Below are 27,772 nucleotides of genomic sequence, written 5' to 3'. Positions count from 1 at the left end.
CATACACGTCTGATGCGGAATAGGTTCACATCAACCCCCGCCGCCAGCCGCTAGAGTGCGCTGGAATCACCACAATGGTAGCAATGCGGACATCCCAAGATTATGGAATCGCGACTCCACTCATACCGCGACCCAACGACTCACAACGTTGTGAGTCGAAGGGCGTGGAGTCGCGAATCCCCATCGACTCTTAGCGTGAGTGACACGAGCAGTAGCGATTCCTTATCGAGATTCATTCACAGACGCGCATCGATGCCATGTGCTGTATGTACAACACGGAGCACTACTTTTGCACCGTACGTAGCCAACCGTGCAAATCGGAGCTGGAATAAGAATCAATGCAGACAGATATTTACACGGAATCGCGATTCCGAATTCATTAAAAAGGATCGAGGATATGGCGATTATAATCGCGCTGTTTACAACTTTATCGATTTCAAGACCGTTGGGGGCTCTATGAAAATCGATTTGACGATTAGAACGACGAAAAGAATCGCGACTCCATTTCTCTCGTCCTCCCCACCCGCAACAGACGTGAGTAGGGGTGAGTGAGGGTGAGTAGGAGTGAGTAGGGGTGAGTAGGGGTGAGTGAGGGTGAGTCGGGGTGAGTGAGGGTAAGTGAGGTTGAGATGAGACTATGGGTGAGTGACGGTGAGTAGGGGTGGGTGAGGGTGAGTCAGGGTGAGTGAGGGTGAGTGAGATGAGTCGGGGTGAGTGAGATTGAAGTGAGACTGACTATGGGTGAGTAGGGGTGAGTATTTGTGATATGGGGTGAGTAACGGTGAGTGAGGGTGAGTGAGGGTGAATAGGGGTGAGTGAGGGTGAATAGGGGTGAGGGTGAGTAGGGATGAGTGAGGGTGAGCGAAGGTGAGTGAGGGTGAATAGGGGTGAGTGAGGGTGAGTAGGGATGAGTGAGGGTGAGCGAAGGTGAGTGAGGTTGAATAGGGGTGAGTGAGGGTGAGTAGGGATGAGTGAGGGTGAGTAGGTGGTGAGTGAGGGTGAATAGGGGTGAGGGTGAGTAGGGATGAGTGATGGTGGGTCAGGGTGAGTGAGGGTGAGTAGGGGTGAGTGAGGTTGAGGTGAGACTGACTATGGGTGAGTGACGGTGAGTAGGGGTGAGTGAGGGTGAGTAAAGGTGAGTGGTGAGAGGGTTGAGTAGGGGTGAGTGAGGGTGAGTGAGGGTGAGTGAGATGAGTCGGGGTGAATGAGGTTGAGGTGAGACTGACTGGGTGAGTGAGGGTGAGTAGGGGTGAGTATTTGTGATATGGGGTGAGTGACGGTGAGGGTGGGTGAGTAGAGGTGAGTGATGGTGAGTGGGTTGAGTAGGGGTGAGGGTGAGGGTGAGTAGGGATGAGTGAAGGTGAGCGAAAGTGAGTGAGGGTGAATAGGGGTGAGTGAAGGTGAGTGAGGGTGAGTAGGGGTAAGTAGGGATGAGTGAGGGTGGGTGAGGGTGAGGGAGGGTGAGTAGGGGTGAGATGCGGTGAGTGAGGGTGAGTAGGGGTGAGTAGGGGTGAGTGAGGGTGAGTCGGGGTGAGTGAGGGTAAGTGAGGTTGAGATGAGACTATGGGTGAGTGACGGTGAGTAGGGGTGGGTGAGGGTGAGTCAGGGTGAGTGAGGGTGAGTGAGATGAGTCGGGGTGAGTGAGATTGAAGTGAGACTGACTATGGGTGAGTAGGGGTGAGTATTTGTGATATGGGGTGAGTAACGGTGAGTGAGGGTGAGTAGAGGTGAGTGATGGTGAGTGGGTTGAGTAGGGGTGAGTAGGGGTGAGTGAGGGTGAGTGAGGGTGAATAGGGGTGAGGGTGAGTAGGGATGAGTGAGGGTGAATAGGGGTGAGTGAGGGTGAGTAGGGATGAGTGAGGGTGAGTAGGGATGAGTGAGGGTGAGCGAAGGTGAGTGAGGGTGAATAGGGGTGAGTGAGGGTGAGTAGGGATGAGTGAGGGTGAGTAGGGGTGAGTGAGGGTGAATAGGGGTGAGGGTGAGTAGGGATGAGTGAGGGTGGGTGAGGGTGAGTGAGGGTGAGTAGGGGTGAGTGAGGTTGAGGTGAGACTGACTATGGGTGAGTGACGGTGAGTAGGGGTGAGTAAAGGTGAGTGGTGAGAGGGTTGAGTAGGGGTGAGTGAGGGTGAGTGAGGGTGAGTGTGATGAGTCGGGGTGAATGAGGTTGAGGTGAGACTGACTGGGTGAGTGAGGGTGAGTAGGGGTGAGTATTTGTGATATGGGGTGAGTGACGGTGAGGGTGGGTGAGTAGAGGTGAGTGATGGTGAGTGGGTTGAGTAGGGGTGAGTGAAGGTGAGTAGGGGTAAGTAGGGATGAGTGAGGGTGGGTGAGGGTGAGTGAGGGTGAGTAGGGGTGAGATGCGGTGAGTGAGGGTGAGTAGGGGTGAGTAGGGGTGAATGAGGTTGAGGTGAGACTGACTATGGGTGAGTGACGGTGAGTAGGGGTGAGTGAGGGTGAGTAAAGGTGAGTGGTGAGAGGGTTGAGTCGGGGTGAGTGAGGGTGAGTCAGGGTGAGTGAGGGTGAGTCAGGGTGAGTGAGGTTGAGGTGAGACTGACTATGGGTGAGTGAGGGTGAGTAGGGGAGAGTAGGGGTGAGTGAGGTGAGCAGGTGTGATTTAGGGTAAATTAGGGTATTTGTGATATGGGGTGAGTGAGGGTGGGTAGGGGTGAGTGAGGTGAGTGAGGGCGAGTAGGCATGTGTATAGGTGAGTATGGGTAAGTAGGGGTGAGTTAGGTGAGTTGGTGTGAGTGAGGGTGAGTAGGGGTGAGTGAGGGTGAGTCAGGGTGAGTGAGGGTGAGTCGGGGTGGGTGAGGGTGAGTCAGGGTGAGTGAGGGTGAGTGAGATGAGTCGGGGTGAGTGAGATTGAGGTGAGACTGACTATGGGTGAGTGAGGGTGAGTAGGGGTGAGTATTTGTGATATGGGGTGGGTGAGGGTGAGTAGAGGTGAGTGATGGTGAGTGGGTTGAGTAGGGGTGAGTGAGGGTGAATAGGGGTGAGTAGAGGTGAGTGTTGGTGAGTCGGTTGAGTGAGGGTGAGTAGGGGTGAGTGAGGGTGAGTGAAGGTGAGTAGGGGTAAGTAGGGATGAGTGAGGGTTGGTGAGGGTGAGTAGGGGTGAGTGAGGGTGAGTGAAGGTGAGTAGGGGTAAGTAGGGATGAGTGAGGGTTGGTGAGGGTGAGTGAGGGTGAGTAGGGATGAGTGAGGGTGAGCGAAGGTGAGTGAGGGTGAATAGGGGTGAGTGAGGGTGAGTAGGGATGAGTGAGGGTGAGTAGGGGTGAGTGAGGGTGAATAGGGGTGAGTGAGGGTGAGTAGGGATGAGTGAGGGTGGGTGAGGGTGAGTGAGGGTGAGTAGGGGTGAGTGAGGTTGAGGTGAGACTGACTATGGGTGAGTGACGGTGAGTAGGGGTGAGTGAGGGTGAGTAAAGGTGAGTGGTGAGAGGGTTGAGTAGGGGTGAGTGAGGGTGAGTGAGGGTGAGTGAGATGAGTCGGGGTGAATGAGCTTGAGGTAAGACTGACTATGGGTGAGTGAGGGTGAGTAGGGGTGAGTATTTGTGATATGGGGTGAGTGACGGTGAGGGTGGGTGAGTAGAGGTGAGTGATGGTGAGTGGGTTGAGTAGGGGTGAGTGAGGGTGAGTGAGGGTGAATAGGGGTGAGGATGAGTAGGGATGAGTGAAGGTGAGCGAAAGTGAGTGAGGGTGAATAGGGGTGAGTGAGGGTGAGTAGGGATGAGTGAGGGTGAGTAGGGGTGAGTGAAGGTGAGGGTGAGTAGGGGTAAGTAGGGATGAGTGAGGGTGGGTGAGGGTGAGTGAGGGTGAGTAGGGGTGAGATGCGGTGAGTGAGGGTGAGTAGGGGTGAGTAGGGGTGAGTAGAGGTGAGTGGGTTGATGCGGTGAGTCAGGGTGAGTAAGGGTGAGTAGGGGTGAATGAGGTTGAGGTGAGACTGATTATGGGTGAGTGACGGTGAGTAGGGGTGAGTGAGGGTGAGTAAAGGTGAGTGGTGAGAGGGTTGAGTAGGGGTGAGTGAGGGCGAGTCCGGGTGAGGGTGAGTCGGGGTGAGTGAGGGTGAGTCAGGGTGAGTGAGGGTGAGTCAGGGTGAGTGAGGGTGAGTCAGGGTGAGTGAGGTTGAGGTGAGACTGACTATGGGTGAGTGAGGGTGAGTAGGGGAGAGTAGGGGTGAGTGAGGTGAGCAGGTGTGATTTAGGGTAAATTAGGGTGAGTATTTGTGATATGGGGTGAGTGAGGGTGGGTAGGGGTGAGTGAGGTGAGTGAGGGCGAGTAGGCATGTGTATGGGTGAGTATGGGTAAGTAGGGGTGAGTTAGGTGAGTCGGTGTGAGTGAGGGTGAGTAGGGGTGAGTGAGGGTGAGTCAGGGTGAGTGAGGGTGAGTCGGGGTGGGTGAGGGTGAGTCAGGGTGAGTGAGGGTGAGTGAGATGAGTCGGGGTGAGTGAGATTGAGGTGAGACTGACTATGGGTGAGTGAGGGTGAGTAGAGGTGAGTATTTGTGATATGGGGTGAGTGAGGGTGGGTGAGGGTGAGTAGAGGTGAGTGATGGTGAGTGGGTTGAGTAGGGGTGAGTGAGGGTGAGTGAGGGTGAATAGGGGTGAGTGAGGGTGAGTGAGGGTGAGTGAGGGTGAATAGGGGTGAGTGAGGGTGAGTAGGGATGAGTGAGGGTGAGCGAAGGTGAGTGAGGGTGAATAGGGGTGAGTGAGGGTGAGTAGGGATGAGTGAGGGTGAGTAGGGGTGAGTGAGGGTGAGTGAAGGTGAGTGAGGGTGAGTAGGGGTAAGTAGGGATGAGTGAGGGTGGGTGAGTGAGGGTGAGTAGGGGTGAGATGCGGTGAGTGAAGGTGAGTGAGGATGAGTAGGGGTGAGTGAGGGTGAGTAGGGATGAGTGAGGGTGAGTCAGGGTGAGTGAAATGAGTCGGGGTGGGTAAGGGTGAGTAGGGGTGAGTGAGGTTGAGGTGAGACTGACTATGGGTGAGTGACGGTGAGTAGGGGTGAGTGAGGGTGAGTAAAGGTGAGTGGTGAGAGGGTTGAGTAGGGGTGAGTGAGGGTGAGTGAGATTAGTCGGGGTGAGTGAGGTTGAGGTGAGACTGACTATGGGTGAGTGAGGGTGAGTAGGGGTGAGTGAGGGTGAGTAAAGGTGAGTGGTGAGAGGGTTGAGTAGGGGTGAGTGAGGGTGAGGGTGAGTGAGATTAGTCGGGGTGAGTGAGGTTGAGGTGAGACTGACTATGGGTGAGTGAGGGTGAGTAGGGGTGAGTGAGGTTGAGGTGAGACTGACTATGGGTGAGTGACGGTGAGTAGGGATGAGTGAGGTTGAGTCAGGGTGAGTGAGATGAGTCGGGGTGGGTAAGGGTGAGTAGGGGTGAGTGAGGTTGAGGTGAGACTGACTATGGGTGAGTGACGGTGAGTAGGGGTGAGTGAGGGTGAGTAAAGGTGAGTGGTGAGAGGGTTGAGTAGGGGTGAGTGAGGGTGAGTGAGGGTGAGTGTGATGAGTCGGGGTGAATGAGGTTGAGGTGAGACTGACTGGGTGAGTGAGGGTGAGTAGGGGTGAGTATTTGTGATATGGGGTGAGTGACGGTGAGGGTGGGTGAGTAGAGGTGAGTGATGGTGAGTGGGTTGAGTAGGGGTGAGTGAAGGTGAGTAGGGGTAAGTAGGGATGAGTGAGGGTGGGTGAGGGTGAGTGAGGGTGAGTAGGGGTGAGATGCGGTGAGTGAGGGTGAGTAGGGGTGAGTAGGGGTGAATGAGGTTGAGGTGAGACTGACTATGGGTGAGTGACGGTGAGTAGGGGTGAGTGAGGGTGAGTAAAGGTGAGTGGTGAGAGGGTTGAGTCGGGGTGAGTGAGGGTGAGTCAGGGTGAGTGAGGGTGAGTCAGGGTGAGTGAGGTTGAGGTGAGACTGACTATGGGTGAGTGAGGGTGAGTAGGGGAGAGTAGGGGTGAGTGAGGTGAGCAGGTGTGATTTAGGGTAAATTAGGGTATTTGTGATATGGGGTGAGTGAGGGTGGGTAGGGGTGAGTGAGGTGAGTGAGGGCGAGTAGGCATGTGTATAGGTGAGTATGGGTAAGTAGGGGTGAGTTAGGTGAGTTGGTGTGAGTGAGGGTGAGTAGGGGTGAGTGAGGGTGAGTCAGGGTGAGTGAGGGTGAGTCGGGGTGGGTGAGGGTGAGTCAGGGTGAGTGAGGGTGAGTGAGATGAGTCGGGGTGAGTGAGATTGAGGTGAGACTGACTATGGGTGAGTGAGGGTGAGTAGGGGTGAGTATTTGTGATATGGGGTGGGTGAGGGTGAGTAGAGGTGAGTGATGGTGAGTGGGTTGAGTAGGGGTGAGTAGGGGTGAGTGAGGGTGAATAGGGGTGAGTAGAGGTGAGTGTTGGTGAGTCGGTTGAGTGAGGGTGAGTAGGGGTGAGTGAGGGTGAGTGAAGGTGAGTAGGGGTAAGTAGGGATGAGTGAGGGTTGGTGAGGGTGAGTAGGGGTGAGTGAGGGTGAGTGAAGGTGAGTAGGGGTAAGTAGGGATGAGTGAGGGTTGGTGAGGGTGAGTGAGGGTGAGTAGGGATGAGTGAGGGTGAGCGAAGGTGAGTGAGGGTGAATAGGGGTGAGTGAGGGTGAGTAGGGATGAGTGAGGGTGAGTAGGGGTGAGTGAGGGTGAATAGGGGTGAGTGAGGGTGAGTATGGATGAGTGAGGGTGGGTGAGGGTGAGTGAGGGTGAGTAGGGGTGAGTGAGGTTGAGGTGAGACTGACTATGGGTGAGTGACGGTGAGTAGGGGTGAGTGAGGGTGAGTAAAGGTGAGTGGTGAGAGGGTTGAGTAGGGGTGAGTGAGGGTGAGTGAGGGTGAGTGAGATGAGTCGGGGTGAATGAGCTTGAGGTAAGACTGACTATGGGTGAGTGAGGGTGAGTAGGGGTGAGTATTTGTGATATGGGGTGAGTGACGGTGAGGGTGGGTGAGTAGAGGTGAGTGATGGTGAGTGGGTTGAGTAGGGGTGAGTGAGGGTGAGTGAGGGTGAATAGGGGTGAGGATGAGTAGGGATGAGTGAAGGTGAGCGAAAGTGAGTGAGGGTGAATAGGGGTGAGTGAGGGTGAGTAGGGATGAGTGAGGGTGAGTAGGGGTGAGTGAAGGTGAGGGTGAGTAGGGGTAAGTAGGGATGAGTGAGGGTGGGTGAGGGTGAGTGAGGGTGAGTAGGGGTGAGATGCGGTGAGTGAGGGTGAGTAGGGGTGAGTAGGGGTGAGTAGAGGTGAGTGGGTTGATGCGGTGAGTCAGGGTGAGTAAGGGTGAGTAGGGGTGAATGAGGTTGAGGTGAGACTGATTATGGGTGAGTGACGGTGAGTAGGGGTGAGTGAGGGTGAGTAAAGGTGAGTGGTGAGAGGGTTGAGTAGGGGTGAGTGAGGGTGAGTGAGGGCGAGTCCGGGTGAGGGTGAGTCGGGGTGAGTGAGGGTGAGTCAGGGTGAGTGAGGGTGAGTCAGGGTGAGTGAGGTTGAGGTGAGACTGACTATGGGTGAGTGAGGGTGAGTAGGGGAGAGTAGGGGTGAGTGAGGTGAGCAGGTGTGATTTAGGGTAAATTAGGGTGAGTATTTGTGATATGGGGTGAGTGAGGGTGGGTAGGGGTGAGTGAGGTGAGTGAGGGCGAGTAGGCATGTGTATGGGTGAGTATGGGTAAGTAGGGGTGAGTTAGGTGAGTCGGTGTGAGTGAGGGTGAGTAGGGGTGAGTGAGGGTGAGTCAGGGTGAGTGAGGGTGAGTCGGGGTGGGTGAGGGTGAGTCAGGGTGAGTGAGGGTGAGTGAGATGAGTCGGGGTGAGTGAGATTGAGGTGAGACTGACTATGGGTGAGTGAGGGTGAGTAGAGGTGAGTATTTGTGATATGGGGTGAGTGAGGGTGGGTGAGGGTGAGTAGAGGTGAGTGATGGTGAGTGGGTTGAGTAGGGGTGAGTGAGGGTGAGTGAGGGTGAATAGGGGTGAGTGAGGGTGAGTGAGGGTGAGTGAGGGTGAATAGGGGTGAGTGAGGGTGAGTAGGGATGAGTGAGGGTGAGCGAAGGTGAGTGAGGGTGAATAGGGGTGAGTGAGGGTGAGTAGGGATGAGTGAGGGTGAGTAGGGGTGAGTGAGGGTGAGTGAAGGTGAGTGAGGGTGAGTAGGGGTAAGTAGGGATGAGTGAGGGTGGGTGAGTGAGGGTGAGTAGGGGTGAGATGCGGTGAGTGAAGGTGAGTGAGGATGAGTAGGGGTGAGTGAGGGTGAGTAGGGATGAGTGAGGGTGAGTCAGGGTGAGTGAAATGAGTCGGGGTGGGTAAGGGTGAGTAGGGGTGAGTGAGGTTGAGGTGAGACTGACTATGGGTGAGTGACGGTGAGTAGGGGTGAGTGAGGGTGAGTAAAGGTGAGTGGTGAGAGGGTTGAGTAGGGGTGAGTGAGGGTGAGTGAGATTAGTCGGGGTGAGTGAGGTTGAGGTGAGACTGACTATGGGTGAGTGAGGGTGAGTAGGGGTGAGTGAGGGTGAGTAAAGGTGAGTGGTGAGAGGGTTGAGTAGGGGTGAGTGAGGGTGAGGGTGAGTGAGATTAGTCGGGGTGAGTGAGGTTGAGGTGAGACTGACTATGGGTGAGTGAGGGTGAGTAGGGGTGAGTGAGGTTGAGGTGAGACTGACTATGGGTGAGTGACGGTGAGTAGGGATGAGTGAGGTTGAGTCAGGGTGAGTGAGATGAGTCGGGGTGGGTAAGGGTGAGTAGGGGTGAGTGAGGTTGAGGTGAGACTGACTATGGGTGAGTGACGGTGAGTAGGGGTGAGTGAGGGTGAGTAAAGGTGAGTGGTGAGAGGGTTGAGTAGGGGTGAATGAGGGTGAGGGTGAGTGAGATTAGTCGGGGTGAGTGAGGTTGAGGTGAGACTGACTATGGGTGAGTGAGGGTGAGTAGGGGTGAGTGAGGTTGAGGTGAGACTGACTATGGGTGAGTGACGGTGAGTAGGGATGAGTGAGGGTGAGTAAAGGTGAGTGGTGAGAGGGTTGAGTAGGGGTGAGTGAGGGTGAGTGAGGGTGAGTGAGATGAGTCGGGGTGAATGAGGTTGAGGTGAGACTGACTATGGGTGAGTGAGGGTGAGTAGGGGTGAGTATTTGTGATATGGGGTGAGTGACGGTGAGTGAGGGTGGGTGAGTAGAGGTGAGTGATGGTGAGTGGGTTGAGTAGGGGTGAGTGAGGGTGAGTGAGGGTGAGTAGGGGTGAGTGAGGGTGATTGAGGGTGAATAGGGGTGAGTGAGGGTGAGTAGGGATGAGTGAGGGTGAGTAGGGGTGAGTGAGGTTGAGGTGAGACTGACTATAGGTGAGTGACGGTGAGTGAGGGTGAGTAAAGGTGAGTGGTGAGAGGGTTGAGTAGGGGTGAGTGAGGGTGAGTAAGGGTGAGTGAGATGAGTCGGGGTGAATGAGGTTGAGGTGAGACTGACTATGGGTGAGGGTGAGTAGGGGTTAGTATTTGTGATATGGGGTGAGTGAGGGTGGGTGAGTAGAGGTGAGTGATGGTGAGTGGGTTGAGTAGGGGTGAGTGAGGGTGAGTAGGGATGAGTGAGGGTGAGCGAAAGTGAGTGAGGGTGAGCGAAAGTGAGTGAGGGTGAATAGGGGTGAGTGAGGGTGAGTAGGGATGAGTGAGGGTGAGTGAGGGTGAATAGGGGTGAGTGAGGGTGAGCGAAAGTGAGTGAGGGTGAATAGGGGTGAGTGAGGGTGAGTAGGGATGAGTGAAGGTGAGCGAAAGTGAGTGAGGGTGAATAGGGGTGAGTGAGGGTGAGTAGGGATGAGTGAGGGTGAGTAGGGGTGAGTGAAGGTGAGGGTGAGTAGGGGTAAGTAGGGATGAGTGAGGGTGGGTGAGGGTGAGTGAGGGTGAGTAGGGGTGAGATGCGGTGAGTGAGGGTGAGTAGGGGTGAGTAGGGGTGAGTAGAGGTGAGTGGGTTGATGCGGTGAGTCAGGGTGAGTAAGGGTGAGTAGGGGTGAATGAGGTTGAGGTGAGACTGACTATGGGTGAGTGACGGTGAGTAGGGGTGAGTGAGGGTGAGTAAAGGTGAGTGGTGAGAGGGTTGAGTAGGGGTGAGTGAGGGTGAGTGAGGGCGAGTCCGGGTGAGGGTGAGTCGGGGTGAGTGAGGGTGAGTCAGGGTGAGTGAGGGTGAGTCAGGGTGAGTGAGGTTGAGGTGAGACTGACTATGGGTGAGTGAGGGTGAGTAGGGGAGAGTAGGGGTGAGTGAGGTGAGCAGGTGTGATTTAGGGTAAATTAGGGTGAGTATTTGTGATATGGGGTGAGTGAGGGTGGGTAGGGGTGAGTGAGGTGAGTGAGGGCGAGTAGGCATGTGTATGGGTGAGTATGGGTAAGTAGGGGTGAGTTAGGTGAGTCGGTGTGAGTGAGGGTGAGTAGGGGTGAGTGAGGGTGAGTCAGGGTGAGTGAGGGTGAGTCGGGGTGGGTGAGGGTGAGTCAGGGTGAGTGAGGGTGAGTGAGATGAGTCGGGGTGAGTGAGATTGAGGTGAGACTGACTATGGGTGAGTGAGGGTGAGTAGGGGTGAGTATTTGTGATATGGGGTGAGTGAGGGTGGGTGAGGGTGAGTAGAGGTGAGTGATGGTGAGTGGGTTGAGTAGGGGTGAGTAGGGGTGAGTGAGGGTGAGTGAGGGTGAATAGGGGTGAGTGAGGGTGAGTGAGGGTGAGTGAGGGTGAATAGGGGTGAGTGAGGGTGAGTAGGGATGAGTGAGGGTGAGCGAAAGTGAGTGAGGGTGAATAGGGGTGAGTGAGGGTGAGTAGGGATGAGTGAGGGTGAGTAGGGGTGAGTGAGGGTGAGTGAAGGTGAGTGAGGGTGAGTAGGGGTAAGTAGGGATGAGTGAGGGTGGGTGAGTGAGGGTGAGTAGGGGTGAGATGCGGTGAGTGAAGGTGAGTGAGGATGAGTAGGGGTGAGTGAGGGTGAGTAGGGATGAGTGAGGGTGAGTCAGGGTGAGTGAGATGAGTCGGGGTGGGTAAGGGTGAGTAGGGGTGAGTGAGGTTGAGGTGAGACTGACTATGGGTGAGTGACGGTGAGTAGGGGTGAGTGAGGGAGAGTAAAGGTGAGTGGTGAGAGGGTTGAGTAGGGGTGAGTGAGGGTGAGGGTGAGTGAGATTAGTCGGGGTGAGTGAGGTTGAGGTGAGACTGACTATGGGTGAGTGAGGGTGAGTAGGGGTGAGTGAGGGTGAGTAAAGGTGAGTGGTGAGAGGGTTGAGTAGGGGTGAGTGAGGGTGAGGGTGAGTGAGATTAGTCGGGGTGAGTGAGGTTGAGGTGAGACTGACTATGGGTGAGTGAGGGTGAGTAGGGGTGAGTGAGGTTGAGGTGAGACTGACTATGGGTGAGTGACGGTGAGTAGGGATGAGTGAGGTTGAGTCAGGGTGAGTGAGATGAGTCGGGGTGGGTAAGGGTGAGTAGGGGTGAGTGAGGTTGAGGTGAGACTGACTATGGGTGAGTGACGGTGAGTAGGGGTGAGTGAGGGTGAGTAAAGGTGAGTGGTGAGAGGGTTGAGTAGGGGTGAATGAGGGTGAGGGTGAGTGAGATTAGTCGGGGTGAGTGAGGTTGAGGTGAGACTGACTATGGGTGAGTGAGGGTGAGTAGGGGTGAGTGAGGTTGAGGTGAGACTGACTATGGGTGAGTGACGGTGAGTAGGGATGAGTGAGGGTGAGTAAAGGTGAGTGGTGAGAGGGTTGAGTAGGGGTGAGTGAGGGTGAGTGAGGGTGAGTGAGATGAGTCGGGGTGAATGAGGTTGAGGTGAGACTGACTATGGGTGAGTGAGGGTGAGTAGGGGTGAGTATTTGTGATATGGGGTGAGTGACGGTGAGTGAGGGTGGGTGAGTAGAGGTGAGTGATGGTGAGTGGGTTGAGTAGGGGTGAGTGAGGGTGAGTGAGGGTGAGTAGGGGTGAGTGAGGGTGATTGAGGGTGAATAGGGGTGAGTGAGGGTGAGTAGGGATGAGTGAGGGTGAGTAGGGGTGAGTGAGGTTGAGGTGAGACTGACTATGGGTGAGTGACGGTGAGTGAGGGTGAGTAAAGGTGAGTGGTGAGAGGGTTGAGTAGGGGTGAGTGAGGGTGAGTAAGGGTGAGTGAGATGAGTCGGGGTGAATGAGGTTGAGGTGAGACTGACTATGGGTGAGTGAGGGTGAGTAGGGGTTAGTATTTGTGATATGGGGTGAGTGAGGGTGGGTGAGTAGAGGTGAGTGATGGTGAGTGGGTTGAGTAGGGGTGAGTGAGGGTGAGTAGGGATGAGTGAGGGTGAGCGAAAGTGAGTGAGGGTGAATAGGGGTGAGTGAGGGTGAGTAGGGATGAGTGAGGGTGAGTGAGGGTGAATAGGGGTGAGTGAGGGTGAGTAGGGATGAGTGAGGGTGAGCGAAAGTGAGTGAGGGTGAATAGGGGTGAGTGAGGGTGAGTAGGAATGAGTGAGGGTGAGTAGGGGTGAGTGAGGGTGAGTGAAGGTGAGTGAGGGTGAGTAGGGGTAAGTAGGGATGAGTGAGGGTGGGTGAGGGTGAGTGAGGATGAGTAGGGGTGAGATGCGGTGAGTGAGGGTGAGTGAAGGTGAGTAGGGGTGAGTAGGGGTGAGTGGGTTGAGTCGGGGTGAGTCAGGGTGAGTCAGGGTGAGTGAGATGAGTCGGGGTGAGTAAGGGTGAGTAGGGGTGAGTGAGGTTGAGGTGAGACTGACTATGGGTGAGTGACGGTGAGTAGGGGTGAGTGAGGGTGAGTAAAGGTGAGTGGTGAGAGGGTTGAGTAGGGGTGAGTGAGGGTGAGTGAGGGCGAGTCCGGGTGAGGGTGAGTCGGGGTGAGTGAGGGTGAGTCAGGGTGAGTGAGGGTGAGTCAAGGTGAGTGAGGTTGAGGTGGGCTGACTATGGGTGAGTGAGGGTGAGTAGGGGAGAGTAGGGGTGAGTGAGGTGAGCAGGTGTGATTTAGGGTAAATTAGGGTGAGTATTTGTGATATGGGGTGAGTGAGGGTGGGTAGGGGTGAGTGAGGTGAGTGAGGGCGACTAGGCATGTGTATGGGTGAGTATGGGTAAGTAGGGGTGAGTTAGGTGAGTTGGTGTGAGTGAGGGTGAGTAGGGGTGAGTGAGGTTGAGGTGAGACTGACTATGGGTGAGTGACGGTGAGTAGGGGTGAGTGAGGGTGAGTAAAGGTGAGTGGTGAGAGGGTTGAGTAGGGGTGAGTGAGGGTGAGTGAGGGCGAGTCCGGGTGAGGGTGAGTCGGGGTGAGTGAGGGTGAGTCAGGGTGAGTGAGGGTGAGTCAAGGTGAGTGAGGTTGAGGTGAGACTGACTATGGGTGAGTGAGGGTGAGTAGGGGAGAGTAGGGGTGAGTGAGGTGAGCAGGTGTGATTTAGGGTAGATTAGGGTGAGTATTTGTGATATGGGGTGAGTGAGGGTGGGTAGGGGTGAGTGAGGTGAGTGAGGGCGAGTAGGCATGTGTATGGGTGAGTATGGGTAAGTAGGGGTGAGTTAGGTGAGTCGGTGTGAGTGAGGGTGAGTAGGGGTGAGTGAGGGTGAGTCAGGGTGAGGGTGGGTGAGTCGGGGTGGGTGAGGTCGAGTCAGGGTGAGTGAGGGTGAGTGAGATGAGTCGGGGTGAGTGAGATTGAGGTGAGACTGACTATGGGTGAGTGAGGGTGAGTAGGGGTGAGTATTTGTGATATGGGGTGAGTGAGGGTGGGTGAGGGTGGGTGAGGGTGAATAGGGGTGAGTGAGGGTGAGTAGGGATGAGTGAGGGTGAGTGAGGGCGAGTCCGGGTGAGGGTGAGTCGGGGTGAGTGAGGGTGAGTCAGGGTGAGTGAGGTTGAGGTGAGACTTGACTATGGGTGAGGGTGAGTAGGGATGAGTGAGGGTGAGTGAGGGTGAATAGGGGTGAGTGAGGGTGAGTAGGGATGAGTGAGGGTGAGCGAAGGTGAGTGAGGGTGAATAGGGGTGAGGGTGAGTAGGGATGAGTGAGGGTGAGTAGGGGTGAGTGAGGGTGAGTGAAGGTGAGTGAGGGTGAGTAGGGGTAAGTAGGGATGAGTGAGGGTGGGTGAAGGTGAGTGAGGGTGAGTAGGGGTGAGATGCGGTGAGTGAAGGTGAGTGAGGGTGAGTAGGGGTGAGTAGAGGTGAGTGGGTTGAGTCGGGGGAGTGAGGGTGAGTCAGGGTGAGTGAGATGAGTCGGGGTGAGTAAGGGTGAGTAGGGGTGAGTGAGGTTGAGGTGAGACTGACTATGGGTGAGTGATGGTGAGTAGGGGTGAGTGAGGGTGAGTAAAGGTGAGTGGTGAGAGGGTTGAGTAGGGGTGAGTGAGAGTGAGTGAGGGCGAGTCCGGGTGAGGGTGAGTCGGGGTGAGTGAGGGTGAGTGAGGGTGAGTAGGGGTGAGTGAGGTGAGCAGGTGTGATTTAGGGTAAATTAGGGTGAGTATTTGTGATATGGGGTGAGTGAGGGTGATTAGGGGTGAGTGAGGTGAGTGAGGGTGAGTAGGCATGTGTATGGGTGAGTATGGGTAAGTAGGGGTGAGTTAGGTGAGTCGGTGTGAGTGAGGGTGAGTGAGGGTGAGTCAAGGTGAGTGAGGGTGAGTAGGGGTGAGTGAGGTGAGCAGGTGTGATTTAGGGTAAATTAGGGTGAGTATTTGTGATATGGGGTGAGTGAGGGTGAGTCGGGGTGGGTGAGGGTGAGTCAGGGTGAGTGAGGTTGAGGTGAGACTGACTATGGGTGAGTGAGGGTGAGTAGGGGTGAGTGAGTGTGGGTCAGGGTGAGTAGAGGTGGGTCAGGGTGAGTAGAGGTGAGTGAGGGTGAGTAGAGGTGATTGAAGGTGAGTAGTGTTGAGTGTGGGTGAATAGAGGTGAGTGAGTGGGGAGCAATAGTGCAGTGGCTAGCGCATTGCACTACGAATCTGGCGGCTTGAGTTCGATTCCCGCTCGTGACGAAAATGTGAACCGGTCTTGGGCTTCCCCTAAATGCACTAGGCCTCAAATGAGTAACTGTAGTGGTGTGAAGTAAATATCACCACTAGGGAGACAAAGGCGGCCGGCCGTGGTGCTGGCCACCCACCCCTTTTGTGCCATTTCGGCCTTAATAGGTGCTCGATAACAACACTTGCTTCTACAGTATGTTAAAGGCGATACTGGGGTCTTTTTGTCTTTGGAGTGTGAGTAGGGGTGAGTCGGGTGAGTGACCATGGCCTCGTTCTTTGGGGAGGTGCTGCCCGTGTTTTCACGAGCGGGGAGCGACGAGGAGAGCGGAGACGACGAGGAGAGTGAAGAGGAGGAGAGGTACCACCTCGAGACTCGTAGACTCATACTCGCACAGAGACTTATAGACTTACATAGCGAATCATCGACTCAAACGGACTAACAGACTCACATAGGCATAGAGACTTACAGAGAGACCCATAGACTGATACAGACATACATACTCACACAGAAACACTCACATAGACATACAAACTCACACACACCCATATAATCACACAGACATACATACTCACACAGACACTCACATAGACATACAGATTCGCACAGATACACTCGAACAGAAACCCATAGGTTCACAAAGAGACCTAAAGACTCGCACATGGTGATGGGGGAGATGATGGTGATGATAGTGATAATGGTGATGATAGTGATAATGGTGATGGTGGTGGTTATAATGTGATCGATGATGGTGATGTCGATGGTCGTGATAATGATGATGTTGGTGATGATGGGGGTGATGGTGATGATGGTGGTGGTGTTGATGTTTACAGTCGTGTGGTGATGTCCTGGAGTGATGGCACAATCCCATCCTCCTGCTGCACACTCATCCTCGCTACAGGAGAACACGCTCTTGGTACCATTACCTCTATTAATACTATGATCGCCATCACCTTTATCACCACTATCATTAACACCATTACCACCATCAGCACTACCATCAACACCATCATCAGCACTACAATCATATCATCACTATTATCACCATCATCAACACAATTATCACCACCACCAATCTCCATCATTATCACCATTATCACCGTCATGAGGACAAGATGATAATCATGCGGTACATGCCAGGGTTACCAAGGAGACAATCTAAAAAAATCTTGTGACGTTTCATGCAATGGCTCTTCTTCACAGTGTTGTTGATAAACGTGTTGAGTTTTGTGTTCATGCACCACTTCTAACGCAGCAGCATCACAAGATATAATTTGTTTAATTGAAAGGGAGTCCACACCAGGTGATCTTCGGGCTTTATTAAAAATCCCTCGCACTACAACACATGCACCGGTAAGGGAGCTGCTTCTTCAGGATCCCTCACATCCGTCACATCCCATCTCTATACACTCTCCCCGATCTCGCAGGATCCCTCCAACTAGTTACTCTAATCTCCACGATCCCCTTTTCTCCACCAAACCTGTCCCTTGGCCTGTCTGTCTGCCTCTCGCTCTCCCTTTCTCTTTCCCTTCAAATCTCTCTCCCAGTCCTTAGCCAATTCCGTGCTTTTTCCTTCATAGCTGTGTTCCAGCCACCTTTGATTGAATAGTTAGGGTATGCCTATGTGCCCTTGCATCACCCCAATGTGCCCTTACAGCACGTTTACATAATGACTAGCGTTTGCTACACTGCACAGTGACCAGAATATTATACTTTACACTGCAGTGACTGCTATACAAAGCACACATTTGCCTGAAGTTTGAATCATGTTGCCATCCAGAGTGAAGCAGCAGTAGTCAGGATGATTAATGATCCAGCACTCACTTATTAACTACATTCACTTGCTCAACCACTCACCCACTTACCGACTAACCAACTCACTCTAGGCCTCCCTTCCATTTTCTCTTTTTACAAGCTCTCATAATAATCGCCTAATTTCTATAAACGTTTTACACTCTAATAGTGCTGTTTGTTGCTGGCTGCTTGTCCATGTGCTGTGCCCTCAGGGTTCGTGCAAGTATTTGTGCTGGGTTTGGGGGGTCAATCATGGGTGCAGAGGGGGTCCTTGCACCCACAGGGCACGACCCCTGCCCCCCCTGCACCCCCCGGGGAAAAGTGGGGGGTGCAGACGTGTCGCATCTACCAACACAGAGATTCACCAGAGGTACTGAAGGCACAGCGGCATGTCGTAGTGCTGCGAAGCTACACATTAGACAGCAATGCCCACTGTGGTACTGATTCACTCCTATGCTTCCTGGTCTCTGTCCAGGTGTGGGTGGCGCTGTGTGCTTACACCATCCCAGAGGAGCTGCTTCATGATTGGGCGAAGCAGGTAAGTGGCACAACTAATCACAAGCCAGCTTTGGTGACCATGTGTTCCCATGGACCAGGAGTGTGTCAGGATATTGGTGAATGTTGTTGAATGGACAGAGGGATTCATAATGGACAGGTCAGAGATAATAAGCCAGCAACATGTAAATTATTGGTTTCTCTCCTCATGGGTTTTATAATGGCTGGGTCAGGTTTCAAAACGGCTGATTCATAAACTCATACAGATAATAAAATTAGTGGATAATTGGATAATAGTGTATCTCTGTAAATCCTCAGCTCCATGACAGTGGTGATATATTACAAATAATAGTATTTCCAAATAATTGTATACAGGTAATTAAATACAGAGAATAGGATTGTGGTTCAAACTTGATTTGAAGCTTTCGTGACTGCAGGAATTACTCTTTGGTTCTTTCGGTAAAGTCACGTAGAAAGAAAATAAATTAAATAATAGAATACGACGTTTAGATTGCAACACAAGCAGTCGTCATCAGGTAGAACTAAATTTGAGAGAGTGACAAAACACAGACACGGAGACACAGACAATCACACAAGCAGAGAGAGACCCAATGCCTCTGTGTCCGTGGCCTTAAATAGAGAGAGAGTGGGGGGGGGGGCAGAGAGAGAGGTGGGTCTACTAGAGCAGAGAAATTAGCATGTCAATGAGAGAGCTGTGTGGAAATCCTCCCCGTGGCAGCAGGGGGAGAGAAAGACCCAACAAGTCTGGTAAATTTTAGAGAGAGTTGTGTGGAAATCCACCCGGAAGTGGCCAGGGGAGAGAAAGAGCGAATGGACCTATGAGAGCCTGGTACATTTTAGAGAGAGAAATAGGCAGTTTGAGTAAACAAACTTTGCAAATTTTTGGAAATGTAATGCAATGCAACGCAGAGAGTCGGCTAACACACAGTTAACGCATAGCCTGGTCGATTACATTATGCAAAGATTGCTAAATTAGAGCTGTGTGGAAATCCACCCCGCGTCGTATTCCATTGTTTAATTTATTTTCTTTCTACGTGACTTTACCGAAAGAACCAAAGCGTAATTCCTGCAGTCACGAAAGCTTCAAATCAAGTTTGAACCACCTCTGTGGGTCTCTATCAAATTTCACGCTTAACTTCTAATTTAGCAATCTCTGGAGAATGTAATCAACCAGGCTATGCGTGAACTGTATTAGCCGACTCTCTGCATTGCATTACATTTCCAAAAAATTGGTAAGTTTTTTTCTCAAACTGCCTATTTCTCTCTCTAAAATTTACCAGGCTCTCATAGGTCCATTCGCTCTTTCTCTCCCCCTGCCGCCGCGGGGTGGATTTTCACACAGCTCTCTCATTGACATGGTCATTTCTCTGCTCCAGCAGACCCACCTCTCCCTTTATTTAAGGCCACAACACAGAGGCATTGGGTCTCTGTGTGTCTATGTTGTGTGTCTCTCTGTGTTGTCTCTCTCTGCTTATGTGTTTGTCTGTGTCTCCATGTATGTGTTTTGTCTCTTTCTCAAATTTAGTTCTGCCTGATGACGACTGCTTGTGTTGCAATCGAAACGTCGTATTCTATTATTTTATTTATTTTCATTCTACGTGACTTTACTGAAAGAATCAGAGGATTGTGGTTATTGGGTTTGTAGATAACAGGATTGCTTTGTGTAGTTGGTGACTCTGGCTGACCCTGTGCGGGGCCGGGTCCTTGTACTGTCTGGACTGCGGGCATCGGAGCTGCTGGCTGCACCACTCGGAAGGACCCTGAGCTCTGCCCCCTGGAAGGACCCCTTGGCATGGCCCCTCCTTCCTCCCCCCATGCATGCAACTGGGCTGCCTGCTGCAGGTGCCTGTCGTGGGCTCAATTTGTAGATATTGTTGTGGTGGTTGTGGTTAATGTGGTGGTGGTTGTGGATCCCTGTGCCGGTTAGAATCATTCAGTCTGGCCTGCCTATGATCCATCCTGGGTTTAACCAGGCTGGATTGTGAGGAGTTCACAAACCTTCGAAAGATCTGGACACAGTCCCATCAGTGAGTCCATCCATCAGGTAAGGCTACATTGGCTGGGTCATGTAGCCCACATGGCCAGCCACCGCAAACCTAAGCTGCTTCCGTTTGCCTGAATAGAGCAGGCGAAATGGGCACGGCACAGGCTAGAAAAGAGGTGGACTTGCCGAAGATTGGTACCAGCGATGTTAAGATTGGTATCTATGGAGGCAGCTCATGAAGGATGCTACTAGGCAGTTGGAGGCAGTTGCCCTCCAGCTACAGTGGAGGGCACAGCAGCGACGCTCACAACAACAATTGGAGTGCCATGCGGCTAAAATGCAGCAAGTTGGCACAGTAGAGGGCACAGGTGATGCATCTGCCAGTCATCTCAGACAGGCAACCCATGTAACCTAGGTCTGTCCCGTGACCTGCCAGTGAGCCTTCGACATTTTACGTGGCCCCAAGTGCACCTAGCCTGACACAAGCCACGTGGTGACGTCACGAATGGCGGCTGTTGTGGTTGGTTGTGGCTATGGTTAATGTGGTGTTGGTTGTGGTTGATGTGGTGGGTTATGTAGCATAAGCTCCATGATCATGTGGTTGTAGTTAATATTGTTTTGGTTAATGTGGAGGTGTTTGATGTGGTTGTGATTTTGCTTGATGGTTGTAGTGGTGAGCGAGGCGGTGCTAAGGGAAGTGCCAGTCGCCCTGTATCTCCTCTACTCGGAGGCCCCTGCCCCCGACCTCCCCAGCACCCGTGCCTTCCTGCCGGTCCTGAGTCTCCCACCTCTCACAGGCCTCACTCCGGTGAGGTCACTCACTCTCACCGACTCTCATTCACTCGCACTCAGACACACACACCCTCACACACAAAGATCCCCCGTGTAACCTTAATTAATACTTTTGTGGCAAATGCTGCTAGCAATCACCTGTGAAGGCACATGATGGGGTAGATGGCCAGCACCACACCTGACCGCCTTTTCACATTGAAGCTGAATCAACCTAAGGGAATCCCAAAACCCATTCACATAATTGTCACTGTTTGCCATGAGCAGGAATCGAACTCGGATTGCTGGGGTCATAGCACAGTATGCTAACCACAACACTACCACTCCCCACCCTTACACCCACATTCGATTACACTCACACTCAGTCACACAACAACAACTACCGTTTGCCACTAAGTGGCGGTGACATCTCTGTGGCGCTTGTGCCAGATTAGGTGCCAGATTAGGTGCCAGACTAGGCTGCCCTAGGCTCACTTCCTCATCATCAAAGTTATATGCCTTCCCACCATTTGAAAAAGAAGCCACCTACACCACCAGTATCGAAATAGGGGAGCCGCACATCACCATAGTGTACAAAGCCTCTAATGCAAAATGGCCAAAGCCAGCAATCCCAAGTGTACCAATCCCAGCCCTATACATTGATCATGCCGACGGCGAAGACCTCTCTGACTGGATCCCCGCCGAAGATCTGCATCTGGTTTTCGATCCCAAGCAACAAGAAACGTTCCACTCTGCTTGCTGGCAACACCACTACAACCCAGACCTCACCATAGTTTCCAAATATCAAAGTGGGAGCACACTGCATGCATCCTGCAAAATACTTACAAGCTTCCCCAAAAGTCAACATAGGCCCATCATCACCCACATTGGCATAAAAATCCCTGTGATTGTGTCAAAATGATTTCCAAGGTGGAACCTGGTCAAAGATGACTGGGATCACTATAAGGAGGCTGTAGAGATAGTGGTGAGTAGAATTCCCATCACACTGGAATGCTATCACCGTTTTATTGGCCTCCTTACAGCAGCCTCCAAGAAGAGCATCGCCACCCGAGGCTTCTGGAAATAATACTCTCCATGCTGGACAAAGGATTCCTAGGACCTGCTCTGAAAGCACAACCAGTTAGGCAGCCCACATATTGGATAGGCCCTGCTAGAGTCTTTAGACTCAGCCAGATGCGGTGGATTGAGTGTGTTGAAGCCCTGGAATTCACACACTCCAGCCACCGTGCCTGGGCCCTACTATGATGCCTGGGTGCTGCTAATCCAATACTGGACCTCAAAAGTCCTGCCCAACTCTATAGCCTCCAAACTAGTGGAGAACACAAAAGGACCTCTTGACAAAGACATCAAGCAAGAGATCCATAGCCAATTACACCAGACAATGGCCTCAATTTCTTCACAAGACCCCACCGCCATCAGCACAAAGGAAGTGAGGGACAGTCTGGCTGCAATGAAGAAAGGCAAAGCTCTTGGCAGAGATGAAATCCTCCAGAATTTCTCCACCAATTAGGCCCTAGGGGACTCCAATGCCTGGCAAAGCTTTACACAAACATGAAAACCGGATGCATCCAAAAAGCATGGTGGGAAGCAATGGTTATCACCATACCTAAACTGGGAAAGCCAACTAATGATCCGGGAAGCGATAAGCCAATATCACTCCTGGGCACGACCTATAAACTCCTGGAATGCATCATCTTCTGGAGAATCCGCCCTCTGGTCGAGTCAGTGATCCCTGAAGATAAGGTCCACCCTAAACCGCATCCGCACAAACCATGGCAGCAGATGCGGATACCTAATGCACAAATGTAAAATAAAAAACTCTTCAGTGTGTGACTGTGGTCACTCAGAACAGACCATACAACATAATGATGCAATGCCTGATCCACAAATATGAAGGAGACATCCCAGCGATACACTCCGCTACTCCTGACGTGGTTATCTGGCTTGACCACCTGAATGTGAAAATGTAGTTGCTCTGCATCTACATCAGCCATATGAAAGAAGAAGACCTCCCCATCAACGGGAAGATGTCACGCGATACAAAGCCTGTGCGAGCAGGGTGGCAAAATTGGTTAGCTGGTGCAGTCTGAAATCTCCCCAGGGCAGCGGGGGCTGGCCTGAGGTAGCTCCCATTTCGCTAGCCCATGCTTCTGAATCTTTGTCCACGTCTCCATCTCCCAAAATGAGGAATACTCCTTCCCGAGCTTGTGAAATACGTCAGCCCTGTGGCCGGAGCCCCGGTGTGATGGGCACCACGTGGTGGAGGGACGGCCCCTTGCCACACTAGCCCTGAGCAGAGACCCATATACCCCCCTCCCCCTCCAACTGCTGTGGAGTGCCAGCCCGGCTCATGGTTGTACGCAGGGGTTGCACTCCGCATCTCACTACCTCACACAAAGGTTTAGCACTCATGCCCCTCTGTCTCGCAACCATTCACCCTCTCTTCTGTTGGCATTGCCTCCACTTAGTGGCGAACAGTGGTTGTTGTTATCCTCGTACAAAGACAAAGATTCCCCATATAGCCTTCACAGACTGTTAGGGCAAGTGTTGTTAGCGAGCATCAACGAAAGCCAGCACATCACGTAGGGATGGGGGGGCCAGCACCACCCCTGACCACCAAAACTCCCGACCGCCTTTGTCTCCCTAGTGATGATATTTAAACATTGCACCAGGTCCTCAAATGAGGCTGAGTCGACCTAGGGGAGGCCCACGACTAGTTCAGTTAATCGTCATTGGTGTTGGCTGCGAGTGAGATTCGAACTCGGCTCTCTAGGTTCGTAGTGCAGCGTGCTAACTGCTACACCTCCCCTCCTCACTCACTCACACTCATGCTGTCACACACTCATCATGCTGCGTGATGTGTTTTTCTTTGTCCCCCTACTTCACCACTTCTTGCAGCTCTTAGCGCCGAGCCTTCCGCAGCTGCAGACGTTGATGAAGCCACCGGCCTTACCCAGCAACATCTATACATAGACCCATAGCCTCACAGAGACGTATAGACTGACAGAGACCAGACTTGTATTGAGACCTATAGACGAATGTAGAAGACCCATAGACTCACTAAGAGAACCATAGACTTGCATAAAGACCCATTGAATCGCAGAGACCCATATACTTTTATAGGGACCCATAAACTTGCATTTGAGACCCCAAAGACTCAGAGATACATATACTCACATAGAGACTCATTGACTCACACAGAAACCCATAGACTTACATATAGACCCATAGGCTCACATAGACCCATAGACTCACTTTAGAATCTTTGTGTTTCTATATGAGTTTGTAACCTTGCGCAATTTAAGGAATTTGTCAGTTACCTAATTAAACATTTTACAGTGATGTTTTTTGCTGGCGACTAAGCATTTTGGGAATTTGTTCCTGTGCTCAACTGTGATTAAAAATAAAGTAACGCCAATCACGTATGTGGCTGTGTGTGGATCTATGTGTGAGCCTGGGTATTTGTGTATTTGTGGCTGCATGTTTATGTACATATGTGAGTGCTTTATTAAATTAGTGTTTTTTTTGTGTGTGTGCTTCTATTTGTATGTATGTTGAGTCCGGAAAAACAACCCCCTACCTCCTCGTTGGTGCCGGACAGCAACGCTGTGGGGAGCAGTGCCATGGGTGGAGGGCAAATTTTTATTGGCCATTCCCCTCATGACATTTATAGCCACCACAGCAGCCAAAGGGGGCTCTGGATGGGTGCGAGGGGCTGGTAACCCCTCCAACCTTCAATTAATTACCATTAAACCACTAATTTAAACTTTAATTAAGCTTGTACTGGAGGCCCTAGGGGGACAGGTGTCTATGACGTCTCCTGGCCAAACCCCATTTGGCGGAGCCAGGAGACTGAATCCTTACCCACATGGAATGTTCGAAAGAGAGGCTGCCACTCCTCTGTCAGGAGCTGGACCAGCACCGCCTGGACCTCTGTGATATTCAGGAGGTCCGGTGGCCTGGCTCTGGCTCCTGCCACCACGAGGGGTGGGCAGTCCTTTACTCGGTCCAGGAGACTGCCAAACAACAGGGGGGAGTGGCTCTTCTTCTAAACAAAATAATGAAGGGGGCGTGGGAGCATGGCAGTGAGGTGTGGGAATCTGTAAGCCCCAGGCTACTGTGGGCTCGCCTTCCCATCAACCAGAGGCGAGAAGTGGTGGTCGTGGTTACTTATGCCCCCACCGAAGATGAACATCCGTGGAGGGATGGAGGCCAGGCTGATGAGTTAGACGCCTACTCTGACCTCTTGTCACAGGTGCTAGCTAAAGTGGCCCGTTGGGATAGAGTCATCTTTTTTAGCAACTTCAATGCCCAAGTTGGTCATGATGCTGGAACCTGGTCTGGAGTGATTGGAAGGCATGGGCCAGATCAGCTCAATAACAACGGTAGGAGGCTGCTAGATTTTTGTGCAGCCCATGGGCTTGTAATTATCAACACGCTGTTCCGGCATCGGCACATCCACACAAAATCATGGATGCAGGCCGGGTCCAAGCAAGAACATCTGCTGGACTACAGTGACGGAACAGCGGTTGCGGGCCCATGTCCTTGACACCAGGACCTACCGTGGAGCTGATCTGCCCACTGACCATTGTTCCTCCGATGGTAGATTCACACTCAGGATTCCATCAAAACCCACAGTGGCCTGGTCTCGGCTAGCTGATGAAAGTTGCAAGCGAGAATTTCATCATCACTTGCGGCTGGGGTTGGCATCGTCCTCCACTCCTCCTGATGTTGAGGGGAATTGGGCGAGGTTTAGAACTGGATTCTTTTTTGTCGATCCATTGACAAGTTTACTCCGAGGTAGCGACATTCTTTCGATGACAGCAGATACCTGGTTATACAAGTCCTCTCCCCGTGTAGTTCCTTTCAGGGACTCTATGATCAAAACCTCCTCTGTTATCGCAAAACTGTCAATGCCTCGGATAAAAATGAGGAGCTGAGCAGTGTATTTTACGTCCGTACTTTCATCCAGTGCTAGTGAATATAATTAAAAGGAATCAGACTTTTTGTTTAATTGACTGGTTATATATTTTTTATCAATCAGTTCCACACGGCGAGTCACAGTCCTGCGTGATAAGCTGACTTTTTCAAATTTGCTTTTGATCTCCGGACACAAGATGTCTGCTGTCTGTACCATGCATTCTTTTACAAACTTGCCTTCGGAGAAAGTGGTAATGAGTGGTAATGTTGGTGAGAAGAAGGTTTTAAAGACAATTTAATTCGAAGTGAAGTAGGAAATTATTGAAAAGTTTGTATAATTAATGATTTTTTTAAATGTAATTATGTGTTCTGTGCTTAAAACTCTTTAAAAAAAACTGTGGGGTCTAGAACGCACTCATGAAATTTGGAGAGAACTCGGAGTTAAGTGTTGTTTGTTTTGTTGAATTACACAGCGTAACAGTTATGTATATAACTTTTGTTATATGAAATTCCTAGTAAGATATTAATTTTGTGAGTGTAGTCATACCCCTCCCCCTCATTCAAGCCGTAATTTAGAGAGCGAAAGCGCCGAGTATGTCAATTGCTAACATAAGAACCCGTTAATCTCTTCTCGCATCATTCATATGATGATGCGGTGAAGTAAACGTTGATACGATATTACGGTGAATGCTTCCAAAAACAATACTGTACCCAAATATTACTGTTAACTTACTTTCAATAGAAACATGAATTGCTCATACGAATATTCTCTCTCTCTCAGAATCGACCGACTGATGTAGCAGACGAAACAATCATCTTGTTGAACGATTCTAAACCTTGATGCGGCAATGTTAGTTTTCTCTGTTATTCAAGGTTATCTCAGTGTTATTCAATGTTGTTACATTTAGTTTACTATTACACTGAATTCTATGGCGTAATTAACTATTTTTGTGCTTAATAATCTTTAAAAAAAACTATTTACATACAGTTCGTAGGACATGAACTTCTCTGTGTTATTTGCTGAAGCCATATGCATGAACTCTACGCACATCCATGCGCTTAGCCGGGCTCTTGCGCTATCTCGCTTTCTCATGCTTCCTTACCCTTGCTTGCTCTCCCACTATCATATTTTTATACATTTGTTCTATATCTTTTCAACAATACCTCTTCAAGCCTTGGGGATCGGCTTGCTTCTTGTGTTTCAAGTGCCGCCTTTTATGTTTTCTTTGGTTTAAGATTCAGCATTACAAGTGTGCCTCATGGTGATAGACTCAGATTAAACTATACAATAGTGATGATTGAAGTATTCAATGATAAATTATTGAACACATTTCATTCCTCTTCAATGAAGCATTACCTTTCTGTAGCAAAGAAGCTCAAGTGCCTTGTAGATCTGCGTAGCTAAAGTGGAAAGGGCAACCCAAACCAATTTCAGCAACTCGGCAATAAGTCAGACGAAATATTATTCCTTCATCAACCTGCACGGCGAGTGTGAGGAAAGGTCAATCCCCCGCCATGATGCACACGCCTTCATCACGGTCCTCCCCAGCAGCTCTGGATCCACCATCTACAACACACGGACTTTGTCTTGCAAATGAAACTGTCGAATTTAAGATAATTAGCTACCATGGTGTGATAGTAAACACACTGTTCCTTCTCCCCGGCATGGCAGCAGAAAAAGTTATTTAAATTCTCCCACCTTTGGCCACGCCTCTCTAAAAATGATCTTACCTTTGGTTGCCCTGCCGTATAAAGGTGTACACCACAGTTAGTCGATTGGTCATTTTCGTATTGTTACATGACGTCGGTAAAAATAGGCCAAATACTCTGTGGACAGTTTCTCAAGATCTCCCTCGAGTGGAGGTCTCTCCACAAGCAGTTCTGTAAATAAGCAATTGCAATGGTGCACCTGTACCTTAACTTATTGTGTGCTGACACCACCACCCCACGGTTGTTCCTTAGACTGTCTCCGAGAAGTCATCGAGCACGACGCCGTGTGCCCCTCTTCCGGCTGGCGGGGCCTTGCAGAGGAGTGCGAGAGCCACAGCTGCTCTGACCTGGCGACCGCCATTGTCGCTGCCGTGGTCCCCGCGCCGCTGAGGAGGCTGGACCGTGATGAGGGCTGGGCCGAGACTGCAGGGGATGCCCAGCTCCCTAAAGAGCGAGACAACAGCGAGGGACGCTCGCTCATGGAGCACGTGTTTTACTGAGTGACTGTCACCCAGCATAAGCCCCCGAATAAATAAAAATGTTGACACTGGCAGTAGGATTGCCACTTGTCTGGTTCCGACTCAAGACAGTCGAGGTGGCAAGAATGAATATGTACCGAGATCTGGTGGAATTCTGTTGAAGTTTATTACTATTTACTGCACAGTCTTGATACACCTAAGGTCCTAGGCTGACTGAGAAATATGCCTGTCTGGGTTTGGTCTGTAGAAAAGGTGGCAATCCTTTCTGGTTGTGGTTTTTTTCAGGCACCATAGTGCATTGGGCATGGTGGCGGTGGTAAGACGCGCCTGTGATCCAACAGAGTGGTAGCGAGGTTCGTGGGTTGTATGTATGTTGAACTTCTATTTCACCATATGTTGCCAACCGTGCTAATCGGAGGTACATTAAGACATCTGCGTGTGTTATAAATTATAGGTTGAATGGTCTGTAGAAGGCAGAACAGCAAGTGTGGTGGGGGCGGGCATTCTGATGTCGTCTGGTGGGGGGGGGGGGGGGGTCTGGTGGGGTCTGGTGGGGGGTGTTCAGGGTGGATCTGGTGGGGCTCCAAGGTGGGTCCAGGGGGCTCCAGTGGGGGTTTGGGCAGGTCCCAGGGAGGTTTTGGATGGGTCTGGGGGGGGGGTCCGGCATGGGTTTGGGGTTGGTTCGGGTGGGGTCCAGGGGGGTTCAAGGGGGTCGGGCGGTCTGGTGTCTGGC

General features: G+C 51.7%; 1 protein-coding gene across 6 annotated transcripts; it reads left to right on the top strand.

Annotated features, from left to right (window-relative positions):
* Positions 1-412: 412 nt before the first annotated feature.
* On the top strand, positions 413-27,540 carry LOC133351617 (proteasome assembly chaperone 1-like). 6 transcript variants are annotated; one of them, XM_061566940.1, is made up of 8 exons: positions 413-534; positions 15,083-15,207; positions 15,681-15,763; positions 16,854-17,011; positions 17,117-17,179; positions 18,825-18,999; positions 19,813-19,949; positions 26,813-27,540. In XM_061566940.1, the coding sequence occupies exons 2-8, from the start codon at positions 15,113-15,115 to the stop codon at positions 26,948-26,950; spliced, it is 849 nt and encodes a 282-aa protein (XP_061422924.1). In that variant the 5' UTR covers positions 413-534; positions 15,083-15,112; the 3' UTR covers positions 26,951-27,540. The 6 variants fall into 6 exon arrangements, with proteins under 6 accessions (XP_061422924.1, XP_061422929.1, XP_061422928.1 ...); XM_061566945.1 differs by lacking the exon at positions 26,813-27,540 and adding an exon at positions 22,829-23,353; XM_061566944.1 differs by having other exon boundaries at positions 510-534; positions 15,092-15,207.
* Positions 27,541-27,772: the final 232 nt, after the last annotated feature.

The sequence above is a fragment of the Lethenteron reissneri genome, chromosome 38 (assembly GCF_015708825.2).
Source record: "Lethenteron reissneri isolate LAM-NWPU_2019-01 chromosome 38, ASM1570882v1, whole genome shotgun sequence".
NCBI lineage: Eukaryota > Metazoa > Chordata > Hyperoartia > Petromyzontiformes > Petromyzontidae > Lethenteron > Lethenteron reissneri.
Note: the sequence above shows the minus strand (reverse complement) of the source record. Positions and strands in the feature narration are given on the sequence as shown.